Raw genomic sequence first — 26591 nt, 5'->3', positions numbered from 1 at the left:
TCTGTGAAGAACTGGCGCCCCCTCCAGGGTGTGCTCCTGCCTTGCGGCCAGTGATTCCGGGTAGGCTGCAGACCCACTGTGACCCTGAACTGGATAAGTGTTACAGACAATTAATTAACTAATTAATTAATCGTATTCTGATAAAAAAATGTATATGTAGTTCATCATGCAAAGGCAGGTTCTGCTCCAGAGCATAATGGTGTGCCATATTGGGTTTAAAAGTATGCACCTGAGGTCTTGTGGTCTTTTTTTTTTTTTTTTAAGTTTTTTTTTGGAGGTTGGTGGTCATAGTTTGGAAGAAAGGGATCATTCTAAAAGAGTGAAGTAGTGCAGGTGGTATCCTTATCCCTAAGGAGGAAGATGCTGTGAGAGCATGGAGACTTGCTGCTTATTTGTAAGCACATACATTAATTGATAGGTCAATAAAAAAGGCAGGGTCTCTGACTTTGCAGGATGTTTGGAACACAGCAGCATGATCTGGCATCAGATTCAGACAGCAAAGAAAGAGGGCAGGGATTTACCTGTCATTTTCCTAGATTTAGCTAATGCATTGAGCTCAGTGCCATACATTTATGTGGAAAGCTTTTGAATTCTTCCAGGTGCCAGATAAGGTTACTAGGCTGGTTAAAGCATACTGTGAGGATATTCAGATTTGCTTTAGTATAGGGGAATTTGTACATTCAGCCATTATACCTATTTCTAATTGCTGCCATGGTGTAACAATCTCACCATTAACATTTACAATGGCAATGGAGGTAGTAATCAGGGCATCTAAGAGGCCATAGGCCAGCAGAGTTTGCATGACAGTACTCAGCTCCCCCCAGTTATGGCTTACATGGATGACAATGACCCAGATGACAACTGTGCCTTGAACACGGCGGTTGCTGGGGAAGTTGAATGATAATCTAATGTTGGCTAGGCTGAAAGCTAAACAGAGCAAATCTATAAGTCTGTCAATTGTCAAAGGAAAACTTGGAAAACATTTTGTGGATTATGCTAACAGTAGAGTTAGAGTTAACAGTTCCATTTGAGGATGCAGTGGATGAAGCATTCGAAAGGAAGAAGCTGAAGTACGTGGACTTGGCGGCTGAGGAGAGGGAAAGCGGGTGGCAGGCACATGTAAGACCGGTAGAGATAGGTGATAGAAACCTACGTTGAAGTTTTCATGGACTCCTAACTATTAATACTACTACTACTACTACTACTACTACATCATTGCTTACATTGTCTACAGTACTGTGCAGAGGTCTTAGACACCTAAGTTATTGATATATATTTAAACTAATGTATTCTCAGTGAGCGTGGTGCTTGTTTAAAGTTATATATATAATCACAGTAAACACAAACTCATAATATAAAACAAAAAACACATATATATTTTTGTTTTTATAAAGTAGTGCATTATTTATGGCTCTAACGGATGCTATTTCAGGTACGTTCAACTTTTGCCTTTAGCCAGCAGAGACAGTACGGTAGGCAATTGTGGGGGGGAGGGTATGAGTCCCTAATATTATTGTTGTATTTTTTCAAAGGTTAGTCTTTCATAAGCTGAAAAAAAAAATTATATATATATATATATATATAAATGGTATTTTAAAAACAAACATGCCTTGCAAATAATATGATCCATTTTCTCTCTGCTTCGCCCCACGAACATGCTAGTTATAGTTTTAATGTGTGTGTGTGTGTGTGTGTGGTGGCTCCAGTAAGTACTGCAGATGAGGATTTCTTTATTTATCATTCAGCACAAACAATTCAGAATGAAGTGAATTCATTTCTACATTTAGATTTTTTTTATATATCCAGCTCTCCTGTCCTGGACCAAAGCAGCTCAGTTTTCAATGTGAAATGCTATACATTAATATGGATCTATTCTTTTTTTCCATATTATATCAAATCACACATTTTACATAAAATGTATGATTTTTTTTTTTGTTTAAAAACAAACAAACAAACAAACAAAAAAGAACAGTAAAGTCTGGTCTCATTGGGTACTCAGCACCCCTAAAGTTAGGATCCTAGAATTTCCCCAGAAATTTGAAATATTGGTTCATCAAAAAATATAGGAATCAAATACTTACATTAAAGTTGGTAAATACAGCATTGGTTTTTTGTGTTTTTTGCCATTTTGCTATTGTGAAAGTGACCTTAATGTAGTTTCAAAGTTGTATTAAAAAGATGTTACATTTAATTTCCCCATACCCGCAGACACTCTGTTTTCAGGAAAACTAAACTTCCACAGACAGATGGAGTGTTTAATTGGAAAAATCTGGCTAAACTGCCTTCTGACGAATTTATTACAGCATCTGTTTGACTTTACACCAAAAACAATATGAATCTCTGGATTTTAAAGCCACAACACCAGAGTGTGTGTTTTAATGTTTTTTTTTTACTCACTAATTTTATACAAGATGATTGGGCATGCTTTATACGTAGACTGTCTTTTAGACCTCTTAGACCAATAACATGCTTTCACTTCAGGAGTCTGTACTTCTACATTTTTTTCAGAAATAAATCACAGTTACATATTCCGGGGAAAATGAGCCAACTATGGATCTGTTTTGTAGTTTTGCTGCACCTAAGCTGCCTCTATATTTCAAACACAAGGCCATTTTTTCCTCTCATTATACACCATGTCTGGTCATGGAGAGTTTTAGAAGGGCACATTTTTTTGGTCTGGTAAAAAGTCTGCTCAGTCACATAATGACTACTAGACTCTATGTTTGGGGACCTGGCAACCTGGTGGATTTGAACTGCATTGTGATTGGACCGAGGGCTGGATCTCAGTCTGAAAATCCCATAGAGCCCCACTTGGCATTATACTGATTCAACACTGCTATCAGCGATGCTAGTGCTTCAGCTTAGCCTGTTTCTTTAATCTAAGATCACACGCCCTGGACATTGTATGACTAAGTACAGTAAATATACTAGATTGTGTTTTGCAGTGTTGTATTAGAAATGTTTTAGATACATGATTCATGTACTCACTTCTTCCGCTGACCCCCAGGCCTCCCCTCATGGTTTTAGGGCTAGAGTTGTTGTAAATATATGAACAGAAAGCATCTGCCTCCTTCACAAAATCATCCTCTAGGTCAGCATCAGTGAGCGTCTCCATATTCACCAACTTCTTGGAACTTGCTGGACGTTCAAACACGAAACATTTACGAACAGCAAAGAACTCTTGCAGACTTCTCCTAGTCTTGCTCTTTAAGTCATCGGGTTTGTCTCCTTCGAATTAAATACAAAAATAATTATTAACATGTTAACAGTTTTTTTCAGTGTTCACTTAAATCTTAAATATAGTGACAATGGGCTGGTTTCCCAAACAGGGATTAAACCTAGTCCTGGAAAACACAGCATTTTGAATTGTGTGATTTTCCTCTGAAAGGAGGATATAGTCCAGAGCTTGAAACCACCCCTTTGTCTAATACTGTATTTGTAGAATTGTTTTAGGTAAATGTATAAGTACAGTGGAACCTTTTTAATTTGCATCAAGCATTTGTCTTCAAAATTATTTTTGCTGCTGATTTAGTGAGGTTACTTGATCAGCAGGTACCAGTGGAGCAGCTCTGGAACCCAGTACCTGTTAGCTGACACTGTTCACAGCACTATAGGACCTGTCAATGGTTCACTGACTCTTTCTGGACTACTGGGTTGTGCTGTGGCACCTTGCACTGGCCTATTGATGCACTTCAGAGCACTGGGTAGCATTGTGGGACCAAGCACTAGTTCTGTTGTCCTGGTCTCTATTCATGATGTGGCACCATTGCTCTGCTCAGCAGCATCATGTCTGCAGCTGGATCGGTTTAACATCCTCACCCAACCGAGGGTCAAACGGCTAATGGAAGAGCTGCCAATGCCAAGCCAGTGAGTGAACTTGCTCTGTTTTGTCCACACACAACTAATCTGCATCAATATATTTATTGAATTACCTGGATTGAGTTTGAGAGCATTTTCCAAGTATTCATCAGCTGTGATGGGTTTTCCATCCAGCTCCAACTGCAGATAGAAGTCTCTCACTGCCCAAACAAAGGAGGGAAAAACTCTCATGAATTCTAGAAATGGGTTGTACATCTCATCGTCACTTTTGGGCTTTGACTTCACTTTAATGTGCTCTGTCAGCTCTGTCACATAGCTGTGTAAAAAAATTTTCAGGAAAACAAATTAATTTGCTTGTAAATTAAGACCAGCAAAAACATAAATAAAAAAAAAAGGTAGGTATCAGACTGAACCACAGTACAACTAGAAACAAGACATGTGTCATTGGAACATCAGTCAGTGTTGAGTTACTGGAATGTAAATATGAATTGAGGTGTGAGACACAGGAATGCAAATTCTAATCAATTCAAAGGTCATTGAAATTCAAGAATCACTAGCAACAGTATTACAAAACTGATGGAAACCAGTGATTGTGTGTGTATGTGTGTGTGTGTGAGATTAAGGATACTATAGTTTCTCCAGTGCTGTGTTATCAATCGTTCCTAAGCTGTTGTAGACCAGAGAGCTGCTGAGGAGAACAGCCATACAGAAGATCCAGATATCATGTTTCTCATCTCCCTAAAAACAAACAAGCAAAATAATTAATCAGTTTGTGAGAAATATTGAAAGGCACAAGCAGCTTTAATACATGTGTACAGCATCCACTGAATCAAATTTGGGTCATAAATATTCTGAGCAAACACTTTCACAATCTGTAATTTCATGTCTTTGGGGTGCATGCAAAAAACATGCATACATCTATCTGAAGGTGTGAACTATTAATATATATATATATATATATATTCTCACAAATTTAATTTTGTACAATAAAGCACTGGCAGCATGCTGATTATTTTTATGTTTGACCTGACCTGCCAGAGACAGTGTTGAGTGTTGTACACACACAGTGAAGTGTGTCCATATCTCAGACATGTGAAACCTCACTGATGAAAATATTCCTGCAAAAAATTGAATCATCATAATCTTTTTCACTTAATCCATTTCATGGTCTTGGTGAAACAGCGAAAACAAAGAAACCCAGGCATCTCCGTCTCCTGCTGTTTTTAAGATTCCTGCAGAATCTTAATATTATTTATGATTAGTGTGTATTAGAGTTTATTTAATGTTTATTGCTGTCTTTTAATCCTCCATATGCCCTGTACCAAGTTCTGACAATGAAGCAGTTTTTTTTCTTTGATCCATCTGTGGAATCAGGACTTCCCCAAGCCATCAAAGAATGAAAAGCCTCCTTCTTCCTTGACATCTTCCCTCACCCCTGGTTTCCACCAATGGGTTTTTGGGTTGCCACCATAACAAGCACTAGCAAGCTTTTGACCACAGCTATATTCAGACTCCATGCCCCTTACCTCTTCCAGAACATGTGAGAAGTTCTCTCAGAGGTGAAAGTTGAAATCCACCAGCAGTCCTCCACCAGCATTTTGCTAGTATGGACCACACCCATAGAGGCTGAAATGGGGAGGTGAACTCAGAAGTCTTTTGGGGAAGAGTTAAGGGCAGCTTATGAATGTGTATGAAGCCGGACCCCCCCGTTGGATAAATGAATATGAGAAAAGGGTGGAGACGGGGTGGAGGCAGGAGCAAGTTAAAAACAGGAGGCTCAGTGGGCTTGAGAAAGGCCGAACACGGCTCCGAATATGGGGATCAGCAGGAATGACCCAGCGCGGAGGAGCGAGCTAACGTCACAAAGCAGTCGAGTCGAGATCCATCTCCTGAGCTAAATGAGGCGAGTTTGTCTGAGGCAGAAATGACGTGAATTTGCAGGGTGTATATAGGGCTGAGAGGAGGAGTTCGGGCGTGGTCCTACTCCCAAAATTATGTTATTACATAACTTCACTTTGCTAGTACGGACCACACCCGTAGAGGCTGAAACGGGGAGGTGAACTCGAAAGTCTTTTGGGGAAGAGTTCAGGGCGGCTTATGCATGCGTATGAAACCGGAACCCCAAGAATTTACAGGAATGCTGGTCATTAAGTGCTACAGAATGGACAGGTTCAGGTACTCTGATCAAGGGTTTGAATGATGTCCTGATTGTGTGTAGGTGAATGAAATTGGTTAGTGAGTCTTTGAATGAACTACCTTTAATAAACTGGTGCATGAGTAAGTTGAATGTCCTTTATTGATTATGATATCGGAAATTCTAGCGTGACTGGTAATTTGGTTATTCAGATGCCGCAGCGGTAAATGGGTGATGACTGCAAAATGTGATAGAGTCAGAGTTGGTCTTAAGATGGACAAGATCATCGTGTCGGCAGAAATCAAATTGATCAACTAATAATAGAATATTAAGATATCACCAGCTAAATGTCATTAAGCTATGGTGTAACAATAATTTATCTGGGGCCACCATGATAGTGCATCAGGCTGGGTGCACTAGACAGAGTGTTGCTAAGTCCAATTTCTACTTCAATGTAATTGATGGTGATTGGGTAATAGTGAGGGGTCTGAGGCTGGCAACAATAGGTGGAAAGTGGATTAGTAGCATCCTTGAAGTCAAGTACTACAGAGGGGCAGCATTGATAAAGCAAGATTTGCTTTGTTGGCAGGTGTGCCCTGGTGGTGCCTTTCCAATGGCATAGAGGGAATTGAGAACGGAATGGTGATCTAGGGGGATGACAGATGAGGCGAGTTAAGAAGCCCCAAAAGGTCAGCACCGCAGGACAGGCGAGAAAGAGAGAAGGCAGTTTGTCACACGGGAGAAAACTCTGAAAGAGAAAATCCAAAAGGTGCTGAGGAGCTCAAGCAAGGAGGCAAGATAGAAAGTTGACTCAAAGATAACGAAGATGCCTAGAGGGTGATGAAAAACAGGTGTCAAGTGCCTGAGTGCTGGTACAAGGTAACCTGGGGAGAGAGCAAAAGCTGGAACTTAGGGGCTAGATAGCAGCATGGTTGTGAAGATAGGAGGACAGGTTAAAGGTCCACAGCGCCTGGAGGAATCAGTGCGAACAGTACCACAGGAGGCAGGGTGAGGTGCTGTTGCTAGCCGAGAGATGAAAGATTAAGGTCCTTGCTGGCACGAGCTGGAAAGTTAGAAGCTGAGAGCGACAAGGCTGCATGTGAGAGGGTGAATAGAAATTGAGGTGGTGTCAAGGGCCTGAGTGCTAGGTAGGGGGGCTGGTCCAAGGCCACGCCTGAGAAGAGAGCATAAGCTGGAACTTAGGAGCTCGGAGCAGCATGATCACAAAGAGGAGAGGTCAGGTTGAAAGCCCGCAGCTGCTGGAAGAATCAGTACGAACAGTACCATAAGAGGCAGTGTGAGGTGCAGTTGCTAGGAGAAGCTTAGCTGCAAGCAGAAGCAGAAGGTAAGACCCAGCAGGAGAGAGTGCAAGCCGTACAGTGGATGCAGGGCGCCGTTTGTTTGTGAGGGGAAGCCATAGGGATGAGCGTCCACAGCAGTTTCTGAGGAGAGAGTGCAAGCTGTGAAGTTGGAGGCGGGTGGTGTGGCTGCAAAGCTATGGGGTTGGGACAAAGGTCTGTGGCATGAGAGAGGAGGGCTGTAAAGGAAGAGGCAGGATGCAGCGAAACCACAAGGGGAAGGGGATTAGGATGAAGGTCCACATCAGAAGAGAGGGTGTGCTGTAAAGAAAGAGGTGGGGTGCGGGACAGCCGCAAAGGAGAGAATTGGGACATGGCCTGTAACGGCACTAGGGAAGACGATTAGCTGGAAAGTCAGAGACTCAGAGTAGTGCAGCAGCAAAAAGTGAGGGATGAAGGTCCACCGAAGCACCTGAAAACAGAGCAGCAGCTAGAAGCTGTAGAGTGTGAGCAGCAAGGCAGCATAGAGGAGGGTCCGGTATGATAGTCCACAGCAGCATCTGAAAAGAATATAAACTGGAAGCCGGAGGGTGGGAGAAGCACAGCAGCAGAGGAGTCAGGATGAGGGTGTGCAGCAGCACCTAAATAGAAAAATGAAAATTGTAATGTTAGAGGCAGGGTATGGCATGGTCGCAAATTGAAGAAGTTGGGATGAGCGTCCATGAAGTATGCAAGCTGCTGATGTAGAGGCTGCGAGAATGAGACGATAGGATAAGAGCGAATCTAGGGTGAGGAAACTGTGCAGCAAGGAGACTGCATAGAATGACCAGAGCGCCAGGCAGGAGGCAGGCCCGCAACAGCACCCTGTAGAGGGGGTGCGTGCTGGAAAGTATGATGCATAGAGCAGCAGCAGGGGTAGAGGGTGGGATGAAGAAACAGGGGGTGGGTGGGTGGAAAGAAAATGAATCAGCAATGAGGAAGCCATGCAGTGAGAAGACCGCATCGAGTGCCCAGAGTGCTGGAAAGGAGACAGGCCCGCCGCAGCACCTATAAAGGGGTGCGGGCTGGAAGGTCTGAGGCATGTAGCTGCGGCTGAAATGGGGGAAGAGGTGGGATGATGAAGGGAGGGGTGGGATGATGCGTAGAATAGATCGTAGAATAGATCGCGTCAAGTGCCCAGAGCGCTGGACAGGAGACAGGCCCACCGCGGCACCTATAGAGGGGTGTGGGCTAGAAGGTCTGAGGCATACAGCTGTGGATGCAATGGGGGAAGAAGTGGGATGATAAAGGGAGGGGTGGAATGATGCGTAGAGTAGACTGCATCGAGTACTCAGAGCGCTGGACAGGAAAGAGGCCTGCCGCAGCACCTATAGAGGGGTGCGAGCTAGAAGGTCTGAGGCATGCAGCTGCGGCTGCAACGGGGGAAGAGGAGGGATGATGAAGGGAGGGGTGGGATGATGTGTAGAGTAGACCTACGTAGAGTAGACCGCATCGAGTGCTCAGAGCGCTGGACAGGAGACAGGCCCGCCGCAGCACCTATAGAGGGTGCGGGCTAGAAGGTCTGAAGCATGCAGCTGCGGCTGCAACGGGGGAAGAGGTGGGTTTGTTGAAGGGAGGTGTGGGATGGTGCGTAGAGACAGATGTAGAGGAAGAGTAATTGAGGGGTGGGATGATAAAGGGAGGGGTGGGATGATGTGTAGAGACAGATGTAGAGGAAGAGGAAGGGAGGGGTGGGATGATAAAGGGAGGGGTGGGATTATGCGTAGAGACAGATGTAGAGGAAGAGAAGGGGAGGGGTGGGATGATGAAGGGGGGGTGGGATGATGCATAGAGACAGATGTAGAGGAAGAGGAAGGGAGGGGTGGGATGATAAAGGGAGGGGTGGGATTATGCGTAGAGACAGATGTAGAGGAAGAGAAGGGGAGGGGTGGGATGATGAAGGGGGGGTGGGATGATGCATAGAGACAGATGTAGAGGAAGAGAAAGGGAGGGGTGGGATGATAAAGGGAGGGGTGGGATTATGCGTAGAGACAGATGTAGGGGAAGGGTGGGATGATAAAGGGAGGGGTGGGATGATGTGTACAGAGGATAAGAAAGAACAAAACGAACTTGGAGGGCTGTTTCTAAATGGGTGCAATGCTGTCAATCAAGGCAGTGTTCAGATGGAAAGAGGAGCCGATTTGCAGCAGCCGTGACAATGGTAGATTTGCATTCCCCAAAACACGAGGCAGTCCCGTAGCAGCATAACCGGAGGTAAAGATAAGGGGAGGCTCGAAGCCTTGCGCCAGCATCGGAGGCAGATGCAGGGGGTCACTCGGGAGGCCGAATGCAGCGGGAGGAGAAGCAGGAGAACAGAGCACCAATCCGGAGCGGGTAAGACAGCAGAGCATATAACAGTCGAAGCGGTTGCAGGCGCGACAACGGCCGTACGTAACTTCAGATACCGGGTAGTCCCATAACTGTTTAGCCAGAGCAAGTTTAAAACAGAAGGCTCAGTGGGCTTGAGAAAGGCCGAACACTGCTCCAAATATGGGGATCAGCAGGAATGACCCAGCGCGGAGGAGCGAGCTGACGTCTCCTGAACTAAATGAGGCGAGTTTGTCCAACGTGGAAATGACGTGAATTTGCAGGGTATATATAGGGCTGAGAGGAGAAGTTTGGGTGTGGTCCTACTCCCAAAATTATGTTATTACATAACTTCACTTCTCAGCCAAACCCTCAGTATAAATCTGGGCCTACCACATCTGTCTGGCAACTTTCCCCACAGTCTGATCAAACTTATCACCAGAATCAGTTCAGTTCACAGCCTTTGCCCGAGTGCCCAAAACATTCTGAAATTATACAGGCCCAGCAGCTGTTTATTTATTTCTGGCCAAATCACTGTTCTGATGTTGTAGCTGCATTTTCATTATACATTTTTTTTCATTTTCATGACAGCACACAGAGGAAGGCTGGGTTAATATTTAAGATCAACAAAGAGCTTAGTATACCATAAATTGAATGACGAATCACTGAAGATTGTTTAACACATAATTCAAAAAATTATACACATTTTTATTAAAACCTTTCATAATTTTCAAAGCTTTTCCATTAATATTTTTCACTTAAATGTTAAACATTGCATGTCCTCACCTTTTTAACATCCCCCAGTCCTTCAGTGTCCAGCAGCACCAAAGTGTGTTTTTTTTTCAGAGGGTGAGGCACACACCACATCCAGATTCCTTTAGTCTTGGACTCAATGGTGCTGCCCAGAGGGAAACCTGAACATATTAATACAAATAATATTTTAACTCTGACATTTTATTCAAACTGAGGCTGTTTGCTTTAATTTTTTATTTTTCATAAATTTTCGAATATAAATTTGTGCCATTGGTCCAGGACTTATAAAATAGCTTTTTGCAATCTATGTTAGTAATATTTAAGGCTTATTATTAAGTCAGTTACACTATTTTGAAATATTGGAACTCAAAAAATAAAGCAAATGATTAAAATAACAGAGGTAATGGGTTGAATGTGTCTCATTCCAAAAACCTTCATAGAAAACGTATCAATAACAAATTCAGGAATGGTAGGTAAACACCAGATTTATTAGTAAAATGTGTGTATGTTAGTGAATACTGGCTAGGCTTTACACAGTGTAGTGGAGTATGGACCGAATAAAGAAATGAGAGTTCTTAATAAAAACTCTCCACCCTAACAAGGATTTTTGTTTGCAACAGAATCCCACATTCCACAGAACTGCGTGTGTGTGAAAACGCTGCACTCTTCCCCCACACACAAAAATTCACTTAAAGTCTACATCGAAAGCGCCTGTCTAACGCCTCCAGATAACAAACCCAGTTTATGATGCTCTTAAGGAAAAGAAGAACAAACAAAGTGGTGAAAACCAGAGTTCAAAGGACCCTTTATGGCCGTGGCGCCTAAACGACGGAAACGTTATCTCAGGCCTACTAAACAGACAGCCCCAGATGGTAAAACTGACTGAACTCGGGTTGACCTCCCGGTAACCATCCGCACAGGACGAACAGCATGGACCAACAGCGACCCCAAGTGGACATTGGAGAAACTACGTCTCGCCCGAGGTCGCCTAGATACATAATGAAAAGATTAATCAAATTCTGATAAATATGTGTACGCGATATTTATGAATGTCACTTTTTGTGTCTTCAGAGGAACATCTATCAACCAATGAAGTGATGTGTATTACTGTTTTCAATCATGAAAGAAAGTTCTGTCTCTAACTAAGAAAACGAATTAATATCTTCTAACATGATATTGTAGTGGGACGTAATCATGACGTACCCAAAATAAAATTATATGTAGATGTTTGATATTGATAATCTAGGACACATATTATGCTATACCATGAGTATGTATAAGTAAAATTCTATGATATTCAATGGTGTGTAGCTCTCTCTCGTGAAGCAAGTCACGTGAGCCTCGGACCCCGGATCCAATCAAAGGAAGGACACCTCCCAATAGGGCATGACAGTGCTACCTTTGAAAAGAAACTTTGAAACTCAGTTTCTCACTCTCTTACTGCTGAAACTCTCTTAACTTGACGCTCTCTTAACTTGACTCTCTCTGAACTTCCTTCTTGACTTCTGCTCCGACTTCTGAGCTTTCTTCTTTGAATCACGCTCTTACTTCTGCTCTTACTTCACGCGCTCCCACGCGCTCTATCTTACGCTATCTCTCTAAGTTCCAACCTCTCCAAGCGAGACGTTTTTCTCTTCTGCACGCCGACGAACAAAGACTTTAAAAGGACCTCACTCATCCCCCAGGAGACGTCTTGAGTTAACTAGAGTGTGAAAGAAATTTACGAACAACGTTGAGTGATTTGAATACCTTCTTTTCTTTTTAATTGTGTTTATGTTTTATCGCCCAATCTAAGTTTAATCTCACCAGTGATCAAAGCAGGTGAAACTTATTCGTGGCCAGAATAAGATATCACCTCTTTAGATTAGTTGAAAGCAGATATATTAGCGTTATAAACCGACTTCTGAGGGCACAGTTCCTGGAGATTCGACTGACGAGCTAACCACTCTGAGAAGCCACCCCACTCAGGCGAAAGACCAGCCAAGCCTGCAATTCTCAGAAAAAGGGAACTCCCGATCGACGTCGCCCCGTCTAAGGCCGAGAGTGTCTTACTCAACCTGGAGGGAATCTCCTTCTCAGCGGGCCTACCTTCAACGACGCGGGGAGGACACGAAGCAACCCCTAGAGCACGGAGGTTAAACAGCAGGACTCGACGGCTCGGTGAAAACGGCAAAAAGAGTAAGCAAGCCAAAATTCATTCACTCTCCAGAAGCTGGTGCCTAATTAAGTCCCTTGATAAATTTATACACTAAGTAAAACCTCAGTTAGCAATACATTAGTCACAAGTCCTAGTGCCTAGCTTATCTTTAAATTTGAAACGGCTTCCCCTGCGTTGATGCCGTGAGATTTCAAGATTATGCTATGTTAAGTAAATATTCTTCTTCTTTTTGTTAATAAATACTTTCATTATTTGAAATCACAGTGTGTGGAGTCTGTTCATTAAAAGTCTGAAGATCCTGAAGAACTCACTTAGCTTGGCCATTATTCATTTCTCAAATGAATTATTAACGTTTTAATTACGTAAGCCAATTATAACATTTTAATTACTATCATTAGTCAAATATCAGTAATCATAAGAGTTTGAATAAGGTCAACGCTACAAACACAATATATAAATATATATAAAATATATTTATATCACAGTGTATATACAACCTGCACTACATATTACCAGTTTATTATTTTTGGCGCCCACGCGAGGCCAGGAAAAAGTCTTTTCATGAACAAACTGTAAACACTGATAAATAATCTCAGCTTGGGTTTATGAAATGCTTTCCGCTGTTTATGTTGCTGAATAACGATTGAGATTCAAAGCTTGATGTGGGCAATTTCGTGTTGTGTATGTTACTGTTGAAAATCTGTTCTGTGGTATATACCGTTGAGAAAAATAAGCTTGGTTGTTTTTGAAGTGCGCGGCTCTGCGCCATTTTGCATGCGTTAAATTAAGGCCTTGGATTACGCGGACTCCATTTTGGGATAGTGCCGTCGGTTTGACCCTCCGCCGCGAATTCCGGCGAAGAAGGACCACCGAACCGAACTCCTCCGTTCGTTTTAAAACTGGGTCACTACCAGCATTAATAACGAGATCGCGCGCTAGGCGATTGGGAGGTTATTAAAAGAAACAGCCGAAAATACGGCTTGTGTTAAGAGCGGTCTGCTCTCATCAGCTCTTCCTGTTAGACTGAACACGAATTCAGAAAAGGAACGACCCCTTTGAAGGGGCGGAGCTGAAACTAAGGAGGGAAATTCAAAATGCCCCCAAAACAGAGGAAGGCTAATTCCCTCTTGTGGTTTAAGTGCGTAATTGCAGGGAAACTACTTCATAACTAGCGTCTATTGAAGTGTGTCCTCCCGTGCTCCTCCTTGTGGTCAAGTGTGGTGCTACCCTTGACGTTTGATTCCCGTACACCCTCTAGTGGTTGGGAGGTTGTCCGCCGAGGGAACCTTAAGTGTTTAGCAGCCCTCTGGTGCTTAAAAGCTGTCATTACAGATGAAATTCTTTTAAAGTACCTTAGTGTAAAATCTCTGTTCCCTTTTTAATTTTAATTTTGATTGTATCTGAGCGTTTCAAATCTTTATCCCATTTTAGATTTTAATTTGATAACGCCCTCTAGGGTTAAAACTTCCCGCTACAGTGGAAATTCCCATTTGTGTTATATTGTGTCTGCTCGTGCTGTCTTTATTAGAATTTCCACCAGCGCCGACTGGTGTTCATTGCTGCTATTGCATTATAAACTTGCTTGTCCTCTGGTGCCCCAGTCTGGTATTACAATTTAAGTTCAACTTTAATACTGAAGCTTGCTGTTGCCATTCAGATTTACCTTCAGTACCCTCTAGTGGAGAAACTTGCTATCGCAATTGAAATTGTTGACCAGTTCACACTGATAAGACCTGGTATTACAGCTCTAGTGGCTGTCTCTAAACTCTTCACATCTGAATAATTACGATTAAAGGCTTGGAAGCATAGTAAGCTGATACAGCTATAGCAGACAGTGTGCAGTAATTAGAGATTGACACTTTAACTTTGTACCAGATCATAAACACAGTTAAAAGAGAAAGTCTTTTAATTTCGCTATTCTTAATAACTCTTCAATTTGGAAAATTCTTTTACATTCATAATTCTTTAATTGGAAATTTTATTTAGTTTTATTTAGTGACCAGCATCACCAGTGATGTGATGCCTGGACTCGCAGAAACTGTGCAGAAAGCCTCACAGGCCAACCGTGACCACATGGTGGCCAAGTGGATAGAAAACCACTTAACAGACATCCTCAAGGGCAATCCTCGAACTGAGGCATTAGGTCAAATAGCCCTCCTCACTGTAGTACAGCTCAGGGCCAGTGAACGTGAACTTGACATATCACGGCGACAGCGGGCAAAGGTGGAGGCAGAGTTAAGTCAACTTCAAAGCGAAATAGCTGAAGGGAACACATTGCCCCATGTCACTCCTGATGTACCACCTAGTGCCGCTACAGAAAGACAAGACCAGCAGGAAGATAGTGAGGATCAGGAACCAAACTCAGGGACCGTAACCTTTAGAGCTGATGCAGCACCTCCTCTGGTATCAACAGGTATTTCACCTTCCCCTGTGTCTCCTGTCAGCCATCCCTTACAACGCCCTGCTACACCCAGAGCACTGCGACCCAGTGCCTGGCCCCCTCAACCTTTACCCTCTCCCGGTCCCTCATACAAGGACCTCGACATAATCGCGCGTAACATAACCCGCTTTGATCCCAAACCTGACGGATCTAATGATATCTTTTCTTACCTAAAAGATATTGATTTCTACCTCCAAAGGTTCCCCGGGATCACCATAGATGACAGACTATATGTGATTAAACTGACCTCCAACCGAGACGTCAGTAACTTCATTGAACGTCAGCCAGACTATGTAAAAGCGCGATATGATGTGCTGTGCCAAGCATTGGAGGAAGAATTCTCCAATCACCTGTCACAGACAGGACTGGCCGCTGCTTTGAACATAAAACAGCAATGCCAGGAATCCCCTCAACAATATTATAACCGACTTAGACAGGCGTATTTCGGACCTAGAAATGACTCCGGAATGGAGGAAGAGTTAAATTTCAAATCACTATTTATCCAAAACCTCCATCCCCACACCAGTCATCAGCTGGGAGTCTCAGCTTGCCCTGTCTAGCAGACAGCTGCGTGATTTAGCACTCAGGTTTCCTAAAATCCCAACAAATTCCCAACAGACGGTCCGAAACACCCCAAGTCTTTAATGTCGACTCCAGCTCCCCACATTTAGAGTTGGAAGGTGCCACCCAGGCCGATCCACCAAGATCCGCCCTGGACCCTTCCTCTACTCCGTGGGCCAGTGAGGGCCCGAAACCTCCTCCGCCCTCACACCAATACAAGCGCTACCCTACTCGCAGGCCAGACAGAAATTGCGACAAAGATTTCTGGAACCCTCGGGACAGGGCTGGGTATGGTCGTGACTATTACCCTACAGAAAACCGCGGTGCGGGCCGCGGAAAACCAGCGCATCCCCATAAGGGATATGAGCGAACAGCTCAGAACCAGCTTTCTGATTCTAATAGAGAAAAGAAAGAAAAACCTGACGTTCTTTCTATCACCTCTGTGCGGTCTAACCCAGAGCCATCCTCAAACACCCCAGAAATGTTAGAGAGTTATGTAGGAGAAGTGACAAGCGAAGCTCCGTCTTCTAGTGCACCGTGCAATCTCCTCGTGACCCAAACAAACGCTGAAGACCCAATGATACAGGGGGGTGACTCGCAAACACCTTCCAGTGCTGTTTTGGTTGTTCAGCTAGACGGTAAGGAAGGTTTAACGCCAAACGACTCCTCAGTCATTGAAGGCGACACACCCGCCCAACAATTCATGGCACACTTAACTGAGAAAGGGGTTGCATGCAAATTCTATTTGTCCACCATTGTGGAGAGAAAGCTAGTACATGAGGCCCTGTTGGACACTTCATCAGATGTCATGCTCATGTCGTCCACCTTGTTCCACCAGGTTCGAGCCATTGTGCGGTGCGAAAATCGCGAGATACAGCTCCAAAACTGTTCTCTTAAAATTCAGCCGTATTCACATGCAGGCCTCACGATCCAATCTATGGCACTAATACACTTAGCCATTGGACCAATGACTTTAGTGCATCCAGTTCATGTGTCTCTTCTCGAAACAATTCACTTCCTCATCGGCAAAGATCTTCTTAATCGCTTCGAACCACTGATTGACTTCAAAAGGTCAAAAATCTGGGCCCATCTGCACCCCACACCACCGGGAAGCTCAGTGTTGCCGCCTTGAAATCCGGCCTGAATCAATAGGAGATCCACCAAGTCAGATCCCTCACTTTGAGGAAGAGGAAACTGAGCCCATGGCGGCCACACCAGAGACTGCAGTCTCTTCCTGGCCCCCTAATGCCATGTTAGAACAGCGGAACACATTCCTGTGCACTTTCACTAAGCCGTCCACAACAGACACTCCCAGCCTTCCCATCATGAATGGTCTCATAATGCAGGACTATCATGTGGACAAGTTCTGGCTCTGTGGACCGACAAGTCCGCCATAAGCCAAACCCTCTTTGACACCCTGCGCCTCACTCAACCAAATATTCCTTTGGTGAGCAGTCCTTGTCGCTTTCCTCTCAACCCGAAATCAAAAGTAATGTCACCCATGGATGGAATTTGCGCTGTAACCATCCAGTGGAACAAATGGGTACTCACCCATTATTTCTTGGTCGTCCCTAACTTGCCGCATGACGCTTACATTGGAAGTGACTTCTTGGTGCACCTCGATGTCCACGTAGACACCCTCAATAGTGTGCTGTGGTCCTTGACTGATGTTTCAACGGAAACCTGGTCCTCAGATCCCAGCAACCTAGGCTCAGGACAAACTATTCCCGAGGTATGTCAAGTCACTAACCAAGGTTCACTTGTGGTACCTGCGAACACCGCAAATGTACCCATCTGCTTAGTCATGCAACCTGGCCAACACTTAAGCCACGCGCATGCACTTTTCCAACCGTCACCTCAGTTCTTTGAGTTAGGCCTCACCCTTGTAGCCACACCTTTGGTGGAAACACGAGCAAGATCCACCTATCTGCTCGTACGAAACGAAACCACTCAAGCCTCGACAATCCCTCATTCATCTCCTTTGGGTTGGTTGGTCAGTACGAAATTCCATGACTTCGAGTTGCGAATCCCGATTATAGGACCAATGCCTGAATCCCTGCTTATTGATCATCCAGAATCAAAGGTGTTCTATACTCATGCGACACGAGCTGTTGCCCTCTTCTCAGCTCTGGATATGAGTAAAGACGCCATTTGCAGAACAGATCTTGCTGACGATGATCAAATGACGGTCACGGTTCTTTCTTTAGATTCATCCCCAGAATCCTCCTGGGAACCGTCTCTTCTTCCCAAAGCGGGAGAAGACACTTCAAATTCACGCAATTCAAAAGAACTGACTCCGAATTTCGTATCCAAGTCGAACAAGTTCTAAAGGAGGCCGATGCCCTCCAAAGCAAAGAAGAACGTGAGAAACTCTGTGAAGTGCTTCTTAAATATCAAAAATCTTTTGCCAAAGATTCAACAGACTGTGGTCGCACTGACATTCATTCAGTGCGCATTCCCACTCGTCCAGGAGCACCACCCACATTTGTCCGCCAATACAAAATTCCGTTGGCATCCTATGAACCGGTACAAGAAATCATTGATGACTTGCTGGAAAAGGGCATAATTCGACCCTGCAACAGCACGTACTCAGCACCATTATGGCCCGTCATAAAACCCAATGGCAAATGGCGCCTGACCATCGACTATCGGAAACTAAATCAACAGGTTCCCTTGTCTCGGTGGCCGATGACACAATTGGAGCAAGAACTCCCCTCGGTCCGAAACGCTAAATACTTTTTCACCATCGATGTAGCCTCTGGCTTCTGGACCATCCCAGTGCAAACAGAAGACCAACACAAGCTAGCTTTCACCTTTGCAAACTGACAGTACACATTCACTCGGTGACCCTTTGGATATGCCAACTCGCCCGCGGAGTTCAACATTTTCTTAAACAAAGCATGCCCTGATGCCCGCGAGCGAGGCACCCTCATATATGTGGACGACATACTCATGCTGATCATGTTCTTGACCAGCTCACAACAGCAGGTGCGAAAATATCACTCTCCAAATGTCAGTGGTGCAGAACAAAGGTGAATTACGTCGATCTGCTCGTAAGCACTGATGGTGTTGAACCACAAGTGAGTCGAGTGCAAGGAGTAACAAACCTCGCAGCCCCCAGCAATCTTAAAGAACTCCGCAGTTTCTTAGGAGTATGCAACTACTCACGCCAGTTCATAGAAAACTATGCGAACCTAGCTCGTCCACTTTATGACCTCCTAAAAAAGGATACTCGATTCACCTGGGGCGAAGCCCAGGAACACGCCATGCAGGCACTGAAATCAAAACTGTGCACGGCCCCATGCCTTGCCTACCCTGACAGTAGCAAAGAATTCTACCTAGAAGTAGGGTTCTCTGACCACTGTCTCAGCTCCGGTCTGTATCAATTACATGACAGAGACAAACGTGTCATAGCCTATGCTAGTAAAACTATGCTGGCTGCTGAAAACAAATACAGTGACTGTGAAAAAGCACTACTAGCAACAGTGTGGGCAGTCAAACATTTCTCCAACTACCTAGGTGGTCAGAAGTTGATTGTTGAAACTCATCAGCAGCCAGTCACTTTCCTAAACAGCCAACGAATTTGAGAGGGTATAGTAACTAACGCTCGAGTAGCCTCTTGGCTAATGGCTCTCCAAAGCTTTGATTTGGAGGTACGTTATGCACAAAACTACAAGAGCCCCCTAGGCACAGGCCTTGCTTCCTGCAGGCGATGCGAAGGAGACATTCCTTCCCAAGTGCCACAAGCTCCAGAAACCCTCTTACCTACCATGGCTAACCACCACTATTTCGATCCTAACACATGCAAAGACCTTGTCACTGCGTATGTAGATGGTTGTTCGTTCCACCGAGAACACACCCTGATGGCAGGGGTGGGTATTATCGGAATAAACGGGTGGCCTCACGAACCCCTAAGTTTCAAATTGGGTGCTCAGTCCTCCCAATATGCTGAAATAGCAGGAATTCTCATCACAATTCAGTCTGCGGTCCAGAAAAGCGTAAAAACGTTGGTGATCTGCACAGATTCCAACTACGCGCGCCTAAGCTTCACATGCCACTTGAAACTGTGGAAAACCAACAACTACACCACATCAAACAAAAAGCCAGTCAAACACAAAGAGCTTTTCGCGGCATGTGAACACTTGGTAGACACACCTCACCTGCAGATCTACTGGAAGAAAGTGAAGGGTCACTCTCGCATCCCGGGAGATGACAAAGAATTCAATGACCAAGCAGAGAGCTTAGCCAAACAAGGGGCTTACTCGAACAGTAAGAGGTAACAAGTACTTCCTCACAGTCACGTGTGCATTCACTAAATGGGTAGAATGCCTCCCCGCACCGAATGACACAGCGCTAACCACTGCATACTTACTGATGAACCATGTCTTCTCACGGTTTGGCCTACCCAGCCGTGTCGACTCCGACAGAGGGACACATTTCACAGCTGAGGTCATGCAGCAGCTCTGGCAACTCTTAGGAGTAAAAGCCAGCCTTCACATTAGCTACCATCCTCAAAGCTCAGGTCAGGTAGAGCGAGCCAACCGAACTGTTGTTAGCATACTGAAAAAGTACGTAGCAGCAAACCAACGAGACTGGGATGTCAAGCTACCCCTTGTACTGATGGCCATACGGGCGACCCCACGCGATGCGGTCGGGGTCTCACCCTTGAGTTGATGACAGGGAGACAGATGACTCTGCCTCTACATCTGTTATATCAGCCAGGTGAAGCTAGCATAGCCGTAGCCTACACCACTCATCAGTATATGGAGGATCTACAGAAACACCTCAAAGCCACTTTCGCATTTGCCCAGCAGAAACTGGAAAAAAGTGCAGAAGGTCGCAAAGCGTACTATGATCACAAAGCATCCCACGACGAACTCTAAGTAGGGGACAAGGTATGGTACTACATCTTTGTCCAACCTGTTGGAAGGTCATGAAAAACAGGGGGGAATCTAGCCCGCAAATTCCTACCCCGATGGTCCGGTCCCTATAAGATCACAGACAAACTGTCCCCCATTGTTTACAGGATCAAGATAAACAAAGCTCGGGGCAGTACTGAACTCAAGTGGGTCCACCGCAACCACATCTGACCACACACAACCCCCATGGGACTTGTAGGGAATACTAACGCTTGTGTTAGGTCATAAACAACAGAACCAAAGGCAGGAAGGGTGTTGGGTAACAGACAACTACAACCTTCTACTCACACCTTAGTTCTTCTATCCCTTTTCCCCCTTCCCTCTCACTCTTTAGCAGGCAACAAGCTTCTAACAGACTGAGGACACTCAGGGTGCAAGACCCTAGTTCCTCATTGTCAATTATTGTAGAGTGTCTACCCTAGGATATTTTTATCAAAAGGGGGGTATAGTGAAAAATTGTATAACTCGTCTAAAACGTCTCTCCCGGTAGGATGACCCCGCTGCTCATTCTCCTGATCGTCGGCTCCCTAGGAACTGCCGTGCTCCCTGAAGTGATTGAACCGGGTCCTGACTCAGGAATAATACTGAAAGACCAGCCAGGAATGCTAATCACTTATTGCCGCCTCCATACCCAGAGAGTATTCGTACGGTTGAATCCCGCCGAAGCGTGTAGCAAAAACCTACCGATAACCACTTTGCAGACTGGCCGGAATGGAGATAGATGGACTGAGGAAGCTATCAGCCATGCTGAAGCTGACGTAACTCATATGCTCTGCCAGCTACAAAAGTTTACCGTAATGCAATCAAAACTAAAAGGTTTTAACAAATGACCTAAACGCTTCATAGGCGGATTGCTAATGGCAGCTGCAACTGTGGGATCACTACTGAGTCTCGGAACGTCCGCCGTCAACGCTGTCAATGTAGCCACTGTTAAACGTCAAGTAGGAGAATTGCAAGCTGAAATTCCAAACATTAAAACCCAATTAGACAAACAGCAGCAACGCCTACAAACAATTGGGCAAACCCTACGGGGCACCGTAGTAGTGCTCAATGCTCACAGTGTCGCTTTGAAAAAAACGCTCCAGATGGTCAACTCTATGCTTTCAGTAGTGCAACTTGACCTTGCCCACATCCAGCTTGTGAATATGCTATTGTCTTATATGCTACAAGAAATCAGCTCCTCTGTGGATAGCCTAGCCATGGGGAGAATTCCTCCCTACCTGGTGCCTCTATCCTTAGTACAGGAGATTTTGTCTACAGCAACTCGAGAAGTAGTTACTAGTAGTTACCAGGCCCACCTAGACTATACCTTAGGTAGCGACCAATTTATGTTAATCCTCAAGATCGAGAATTAGCATTCATCATTAACCTTCCCATAATGGTGCCTGAAAACATCTACCGTTTGAAAGATGTTGTCAACGTTGGCTTCTGGCAAGATTCTGCCTATGTTCGTGTAAAGACAACATCTCTTGTAGCATACCAAGATGATAACCCTGACCTATATCTGGTACCCAATTTGCTTATGTGCACACTCACTAAAGAAATCCACTACTTGTGCCCTAGCAAACCTTTTATTCGTGACAGCGCAAATGGGATCTGTGGCCTTAAGCCTTTGATGAGTAATACTCAATGTCCGGTAGTTGTCACACCCCGACATTTGGTAACTAGTACTCAAGCTGAGATTGTTGGAAACCGTTGGTTGGTTAACACCCCCTTTAGAGAGGCCCTACTAACCTATGATCAACATGACACCTCAGAAAGGGTACTCCTTCCTAGCCAAACTTTCTGGGTAGACGTCCCCGTAAACGCAATCCTACATGTAGGAGACCTGGCCCTGTATCACCTAAACCCTGACCAATATGAGAGCGACATAGAAATCTCAGAGTTCTTCTCCAAATACACCATCGAGCTACATACTAAAACCCTAACTCACCTAGAATATGAGGGAACCCTAGTCATTGATCTAACCCCCATAGATAACACTCTTAGAGAGCTGTCGTCTCAACCCCTATGGCCAGTTCAGCCTGTCACCTATGCATGGTGCACTCTACTTACTTTTATTACACTTACTAGTTACCCTGGTAGGATTAGGATATCTTTTGACCTTTGGTATAGCTTGGTTCAATTTCAAACGCACTTGAGCCCTCCAGAGCAGGTTAGAAACTTGGTCTAATAAAATGGTCAAATTCGTTAGACACAAGAGAGCCCAGAGAGTTGAACCCCCAAGTTTTAGATATGAAGACGAAGGCCATGTCGAAGAACGAGCTCTCGAGGTTGCGTTTGAACAAGACCTACCCCTAAATAAATAGAATCCCTTCAGCATGCAAACATCAACACTCCATATGCACCCATACACTGATAGGAAGACATCAGCTCTGGAAATGTGTTTGGATATGCTTGCTGATCTCACCTTCCTCCACAGCAAAAGTTCGTTTCAGCTCCATGCTCCCTGCCAGACCATAAAACTGAAAAAAGGGGGAGATGTAGTGGAGTATGGACCGAATAAAGAAATGAGAGTTCTTAATAAAAACTCTCCACCCTAACAAGGATTTTTGTTTGCAACAGAATCCCACATTCCACAGAACTGCGTGTGTGTGAAAACGCTGCACTCTTCCCCCACACACAAAAATTCACTTAAAGTCTACATCAAAAGCGCCTGTCTAACGCCTCCAGATAACAAACCCAGTTTATGATGCTCTTAAGGAAAAGAAGAACAAACAAAGTGGTGAAAACCAGAGTTCAAAGGACCCTTTATGGCCGTGGCGCCTAAACGACGGAAACGTTATCTCAGGCCTACTAAACAGACAGCCCCAGATGGTAAAACTGACTGAACTCGGGTTGACCTCCCCGTAACCATCCGCACAGGACGAACAGCATGGACCAACAGCGACCCCAAGTGGACATTGGAGAAACTACGTCTCGCCCGATGTCGCCTAGATACATAATGAAAAGATTAATCAAATTCTGATAAATATGTGTACGCGATATTTATGAATGTCACTTTTTGTGTCTTCAGAGGAACATCTATCAACCAATGAAGTGATGTGTATTACTGTTTTCAATCATGAAAGAAAGTTCTGTCTCTAACTAAGAAAACTAATTAATATCTTCTAACATGATATTGTAGTGGGACGTAATCATGACGTACCCAAAATAAAATTATATGTAGATGTTTGATATTGATAATCTAGGACACATATTATGCTATACCACGAGTATGTATAAGTAAAATTCTATGATATTCAATGGTGTGTAGCTCTCTCTCGTGAAGCAAGTCACGTGAGCCTCGGACCCCGGATCCAATCAAAGGAAGGACACCTCCCAATAGGGCATGACCGCGCTACCTTTGAAAAGAGGGTGCCGACTCAGTTTCTCACTCTCTTACTGCTGAAACTCTCTTAACTTGACTCTCTCTGAACTTCCTTCTTGACTTCTGCTCCGACTTCTGAGCTTTCTTCTTTGAATCATGCTCTTACTTCTGCTCTTACTTCACGTGCTCCCACGTGCTCTAGCTTACCCTATCTCTCTAAGTTCCAACCTCTCCAAGCAAGACGTTTTTCTCTTCTCCACGCTGACGAACAAAGACTTTAAAAGGACCTCACTCATCCCCCAAGAGGCGTCTTGAGTTAGCTAGAGTGTGAAAGAAATGTACGAACAACGTCGAGTGATTTGAATACCTTGAATTCTTTTCTTTTTAATTGTGTTTATGTTTTATCACCCAATCTAAGTTTAATCTCATGAGTGATCAAAGCAGGTGAAACTTATTCGTGGCCAGAATAAGATATCACCTCTTTAAATTAGTTGAAAGTGGATATATTAGCGTTATAAACCGACTTCTGAGGGCACTGTTCCTGGAGATTCGACTGACGAGCTAACCACTCTGAGAAGCCACCCCACTCAGGGGAAAGACCAGCCAAGCCTGCAATTCTCAGAAAAAGGGAACTCCTGATCGACGTCGCCCTGTCTAAGGCCGAGAGTGTCTTACTCAACCTGGAGGGAATCTCCTTGTCAGCGGGCCTACCTTCAACGACGCGGGGAGGACACGAAGCAACCCCTAGAGCACGGAGGTTAAACAGCAGGACTCGACGGGTCGGTGAAAACGGCAAAAAGAGTAAGCAAGCCAAAATTCATTCACTCTCCAGAAGCTGGTGCCTAATTAAGTCCCTTGATAAATTTATACACTAAGTAAAACCTCAGTTAGCAATACATTAGTCACAAGTCCTAGTGCCTAGCTTATCTTTAAATTCGAATCGGCTTCCCCTGCGTTGATGCCGTGAGATTTCAAGATTATGCTATGTTAAGTAAATATTCTTCTTCTTTTTGTTAATAAATACTTTCATTATTTGAAATCACAGTGTGTGGAGTCTGTTCATTAAAAGTCTGAAGATCCTGAAGAACTCACTTAGCTTGGCCATTATTCATTTCTCAAATTAATTATTAACGTTTTAATTATGTAAGCCAATTATAACATTTTAATTACTATCATTAGTCAAATATCAGTAATCATAAGAATAAGGTCAATGCTACAAACACAATATATAAATATATATAAAATATACTTATATCACAGTGTATATACAACCTACACTAAAACAGACTATTGCATCTAAACCCTAAAAGTGAATCATTACTATCAGCTAATAAACCATAAACCTGTATCATCGCTAATGGTGTGGTAGAGGTAGTAATCAGGGTCCAGTGCAATGTGGATTGTGCAGAAGATGATTGCACGGACCCTGGCATTCTGATCCTCAGAAACTAGCTCTGGAAATCTTGGGATGTTACCTCTCTGGTGGGAAAGAAGCCTGAGCTGGTTCATAAAGGTGAAAGTATCAACTAGGTATAAACTGTGCATACTCATAGCCCCTAGCTCAGCACCTATACATTGGGATTTACCCCAGTGGACTAGAGGGTAATGTCACGGTAGCTCAGAGTGCTCAGCCGTCTTGGAGACCCTAGAGGAGGTTCTGGAAATGGCTCATCGTTCTGCTGCAGGACTTCAATGCTCACATGGGAAATGACTCTGAGGCATGTGAGGGAGGGTGCATGTGAGTTTGCTCAACCATTCCACGTGTGCTTTGTGTGCTCCCTCTGGGTTTGGGTATTTCATTTTAATTTGGAGTTACTCAAGGTATTTCATTTTGTTCCTGACAACAAAAATCTGAGGCTTACTAGTTGTTTTAAACACAAAATATCACTCACTGCATGTATGTGACATTATATTTGTAAATATATTTAATTCTCATTAACACTGAACTTTATTTTATTTAGAATTAGTTTAATGTTAATATCACACCATAATATAATTCAATATCATTAATAATTCACCTGTCTGCCTTCCTGCCAGTCGGTTCATGAGGTAGGACTTTCCAGTTCGATACAGACCCACCACTGCCACCACCACCACAGGCTGAGTGATCTGATCCAGGATCTCCAGTGCTTCTCCACAGACCCCCAGTCCTCCATCTTCTGTGTTATTGATGAGACAAATCGGGGCTGACATTTTAACATAACTGCCTTCAAATTCCATTGTGTCTGGAACAGAAAATGTTAATACACATATGGCTGAGTGTAGTGGCACAAAGCCTTTGGAAATGTTTGAATATTTAAAAAGAGTAACATAGAATTTTATAATAAATTATGACCTTTCAAAAGGTCTTCCCATGCAATGACTTCTGGAAAAGTAAGAGACTGACTCTCACTGACAGGAATATCCGGTGTGCTGTTCAAACAACCATACTGTCTTTAGGAGCTGCTCTGATAACTCCCTCCCAACAGGAGTAAACTCAGACTAAAGTTAACGATAGCCTGCTGCACTCACTTTGGCATTATCAGCGTAACTGGAGAATATTCCTGTTCTAGTCATAAACTGTCTGTATAATGTGCATTCTGAAAACATCAGTGAAGATTCAAAGGAATGTGAATGTTTGAATGTCACACAAAGCAAGATTACAGGTCAAAGATTTTGAGAAATAAGACATCTTACAAAATACACAAAATTTGACCAACTTTGACCAGTATTAAGAGATCATATTTTTCATTGACACAACCTCTCAAACTGTTTTGTGTGTGGATTAGCGTGTGTTCGTGGATCTGTTCATACTGAATGAAGCTGAAGGTGCAGAATTACAGCAAGATATTTTTAAGGCTTAATATTTGCTAA

At 44.0% G+C, this 26591-nt stretch overlaps 1 protein-coding gene across 1 annotated transcript in view; it reads right to left on the bottom strand.

The window, feature by feature from the left end:
* LOC136665633 (guanylate-binding protein 1-like) overlaps positions 1-25931 on the bottom strand; it is a 30134-nt gene extending 4203 nt beyond the window's left edge. The window contains exons 1-5 of the mRNA XM_066643277.1: positions 25757-25931; positions 10384-10511; positions 4448-4557; positions 3925-4135; positions 2989-3223 (exon numbers count right to left, since the gene is read on the bottom strand). Of these exons, the coding sequence (XP_066499374.1) occupies positions 2989-3223; positions 3925-4135; positions 4448-4557; positions 10384-10511; positions 25757-25931 (859 nt within the window). The remainder of the gene's footprint in view (positions 1-2988; positions 3224-3924; positions 4136-4447; positions 4558-10383; positions 10512-25756) is intronic.
* Positions 25932-26591: the final 660 nt, after the last annotated feature.

The sequence above is a fragment of the Hoplias malabaricus genome, chromosome 14 (genome assembly GCF_029633855.1).
Source record: "Hoplias malabaricus isolate fHopMal1 chromosome 14, fHopMal1.hap1, whole genome shotgun sequence".
Taxonomy (NCBI): domain Eukaryota; kingdom Metazoa; phylum Chordata; class Actinopteri; order Characiformes; family Erythrinidae; genus Hoplias; species Hoplias malabaricus.
Note: the sequence above shows the minus strand (reverse complement) of the source record. Positions and strands in the feature narration are given on the sequence as shown.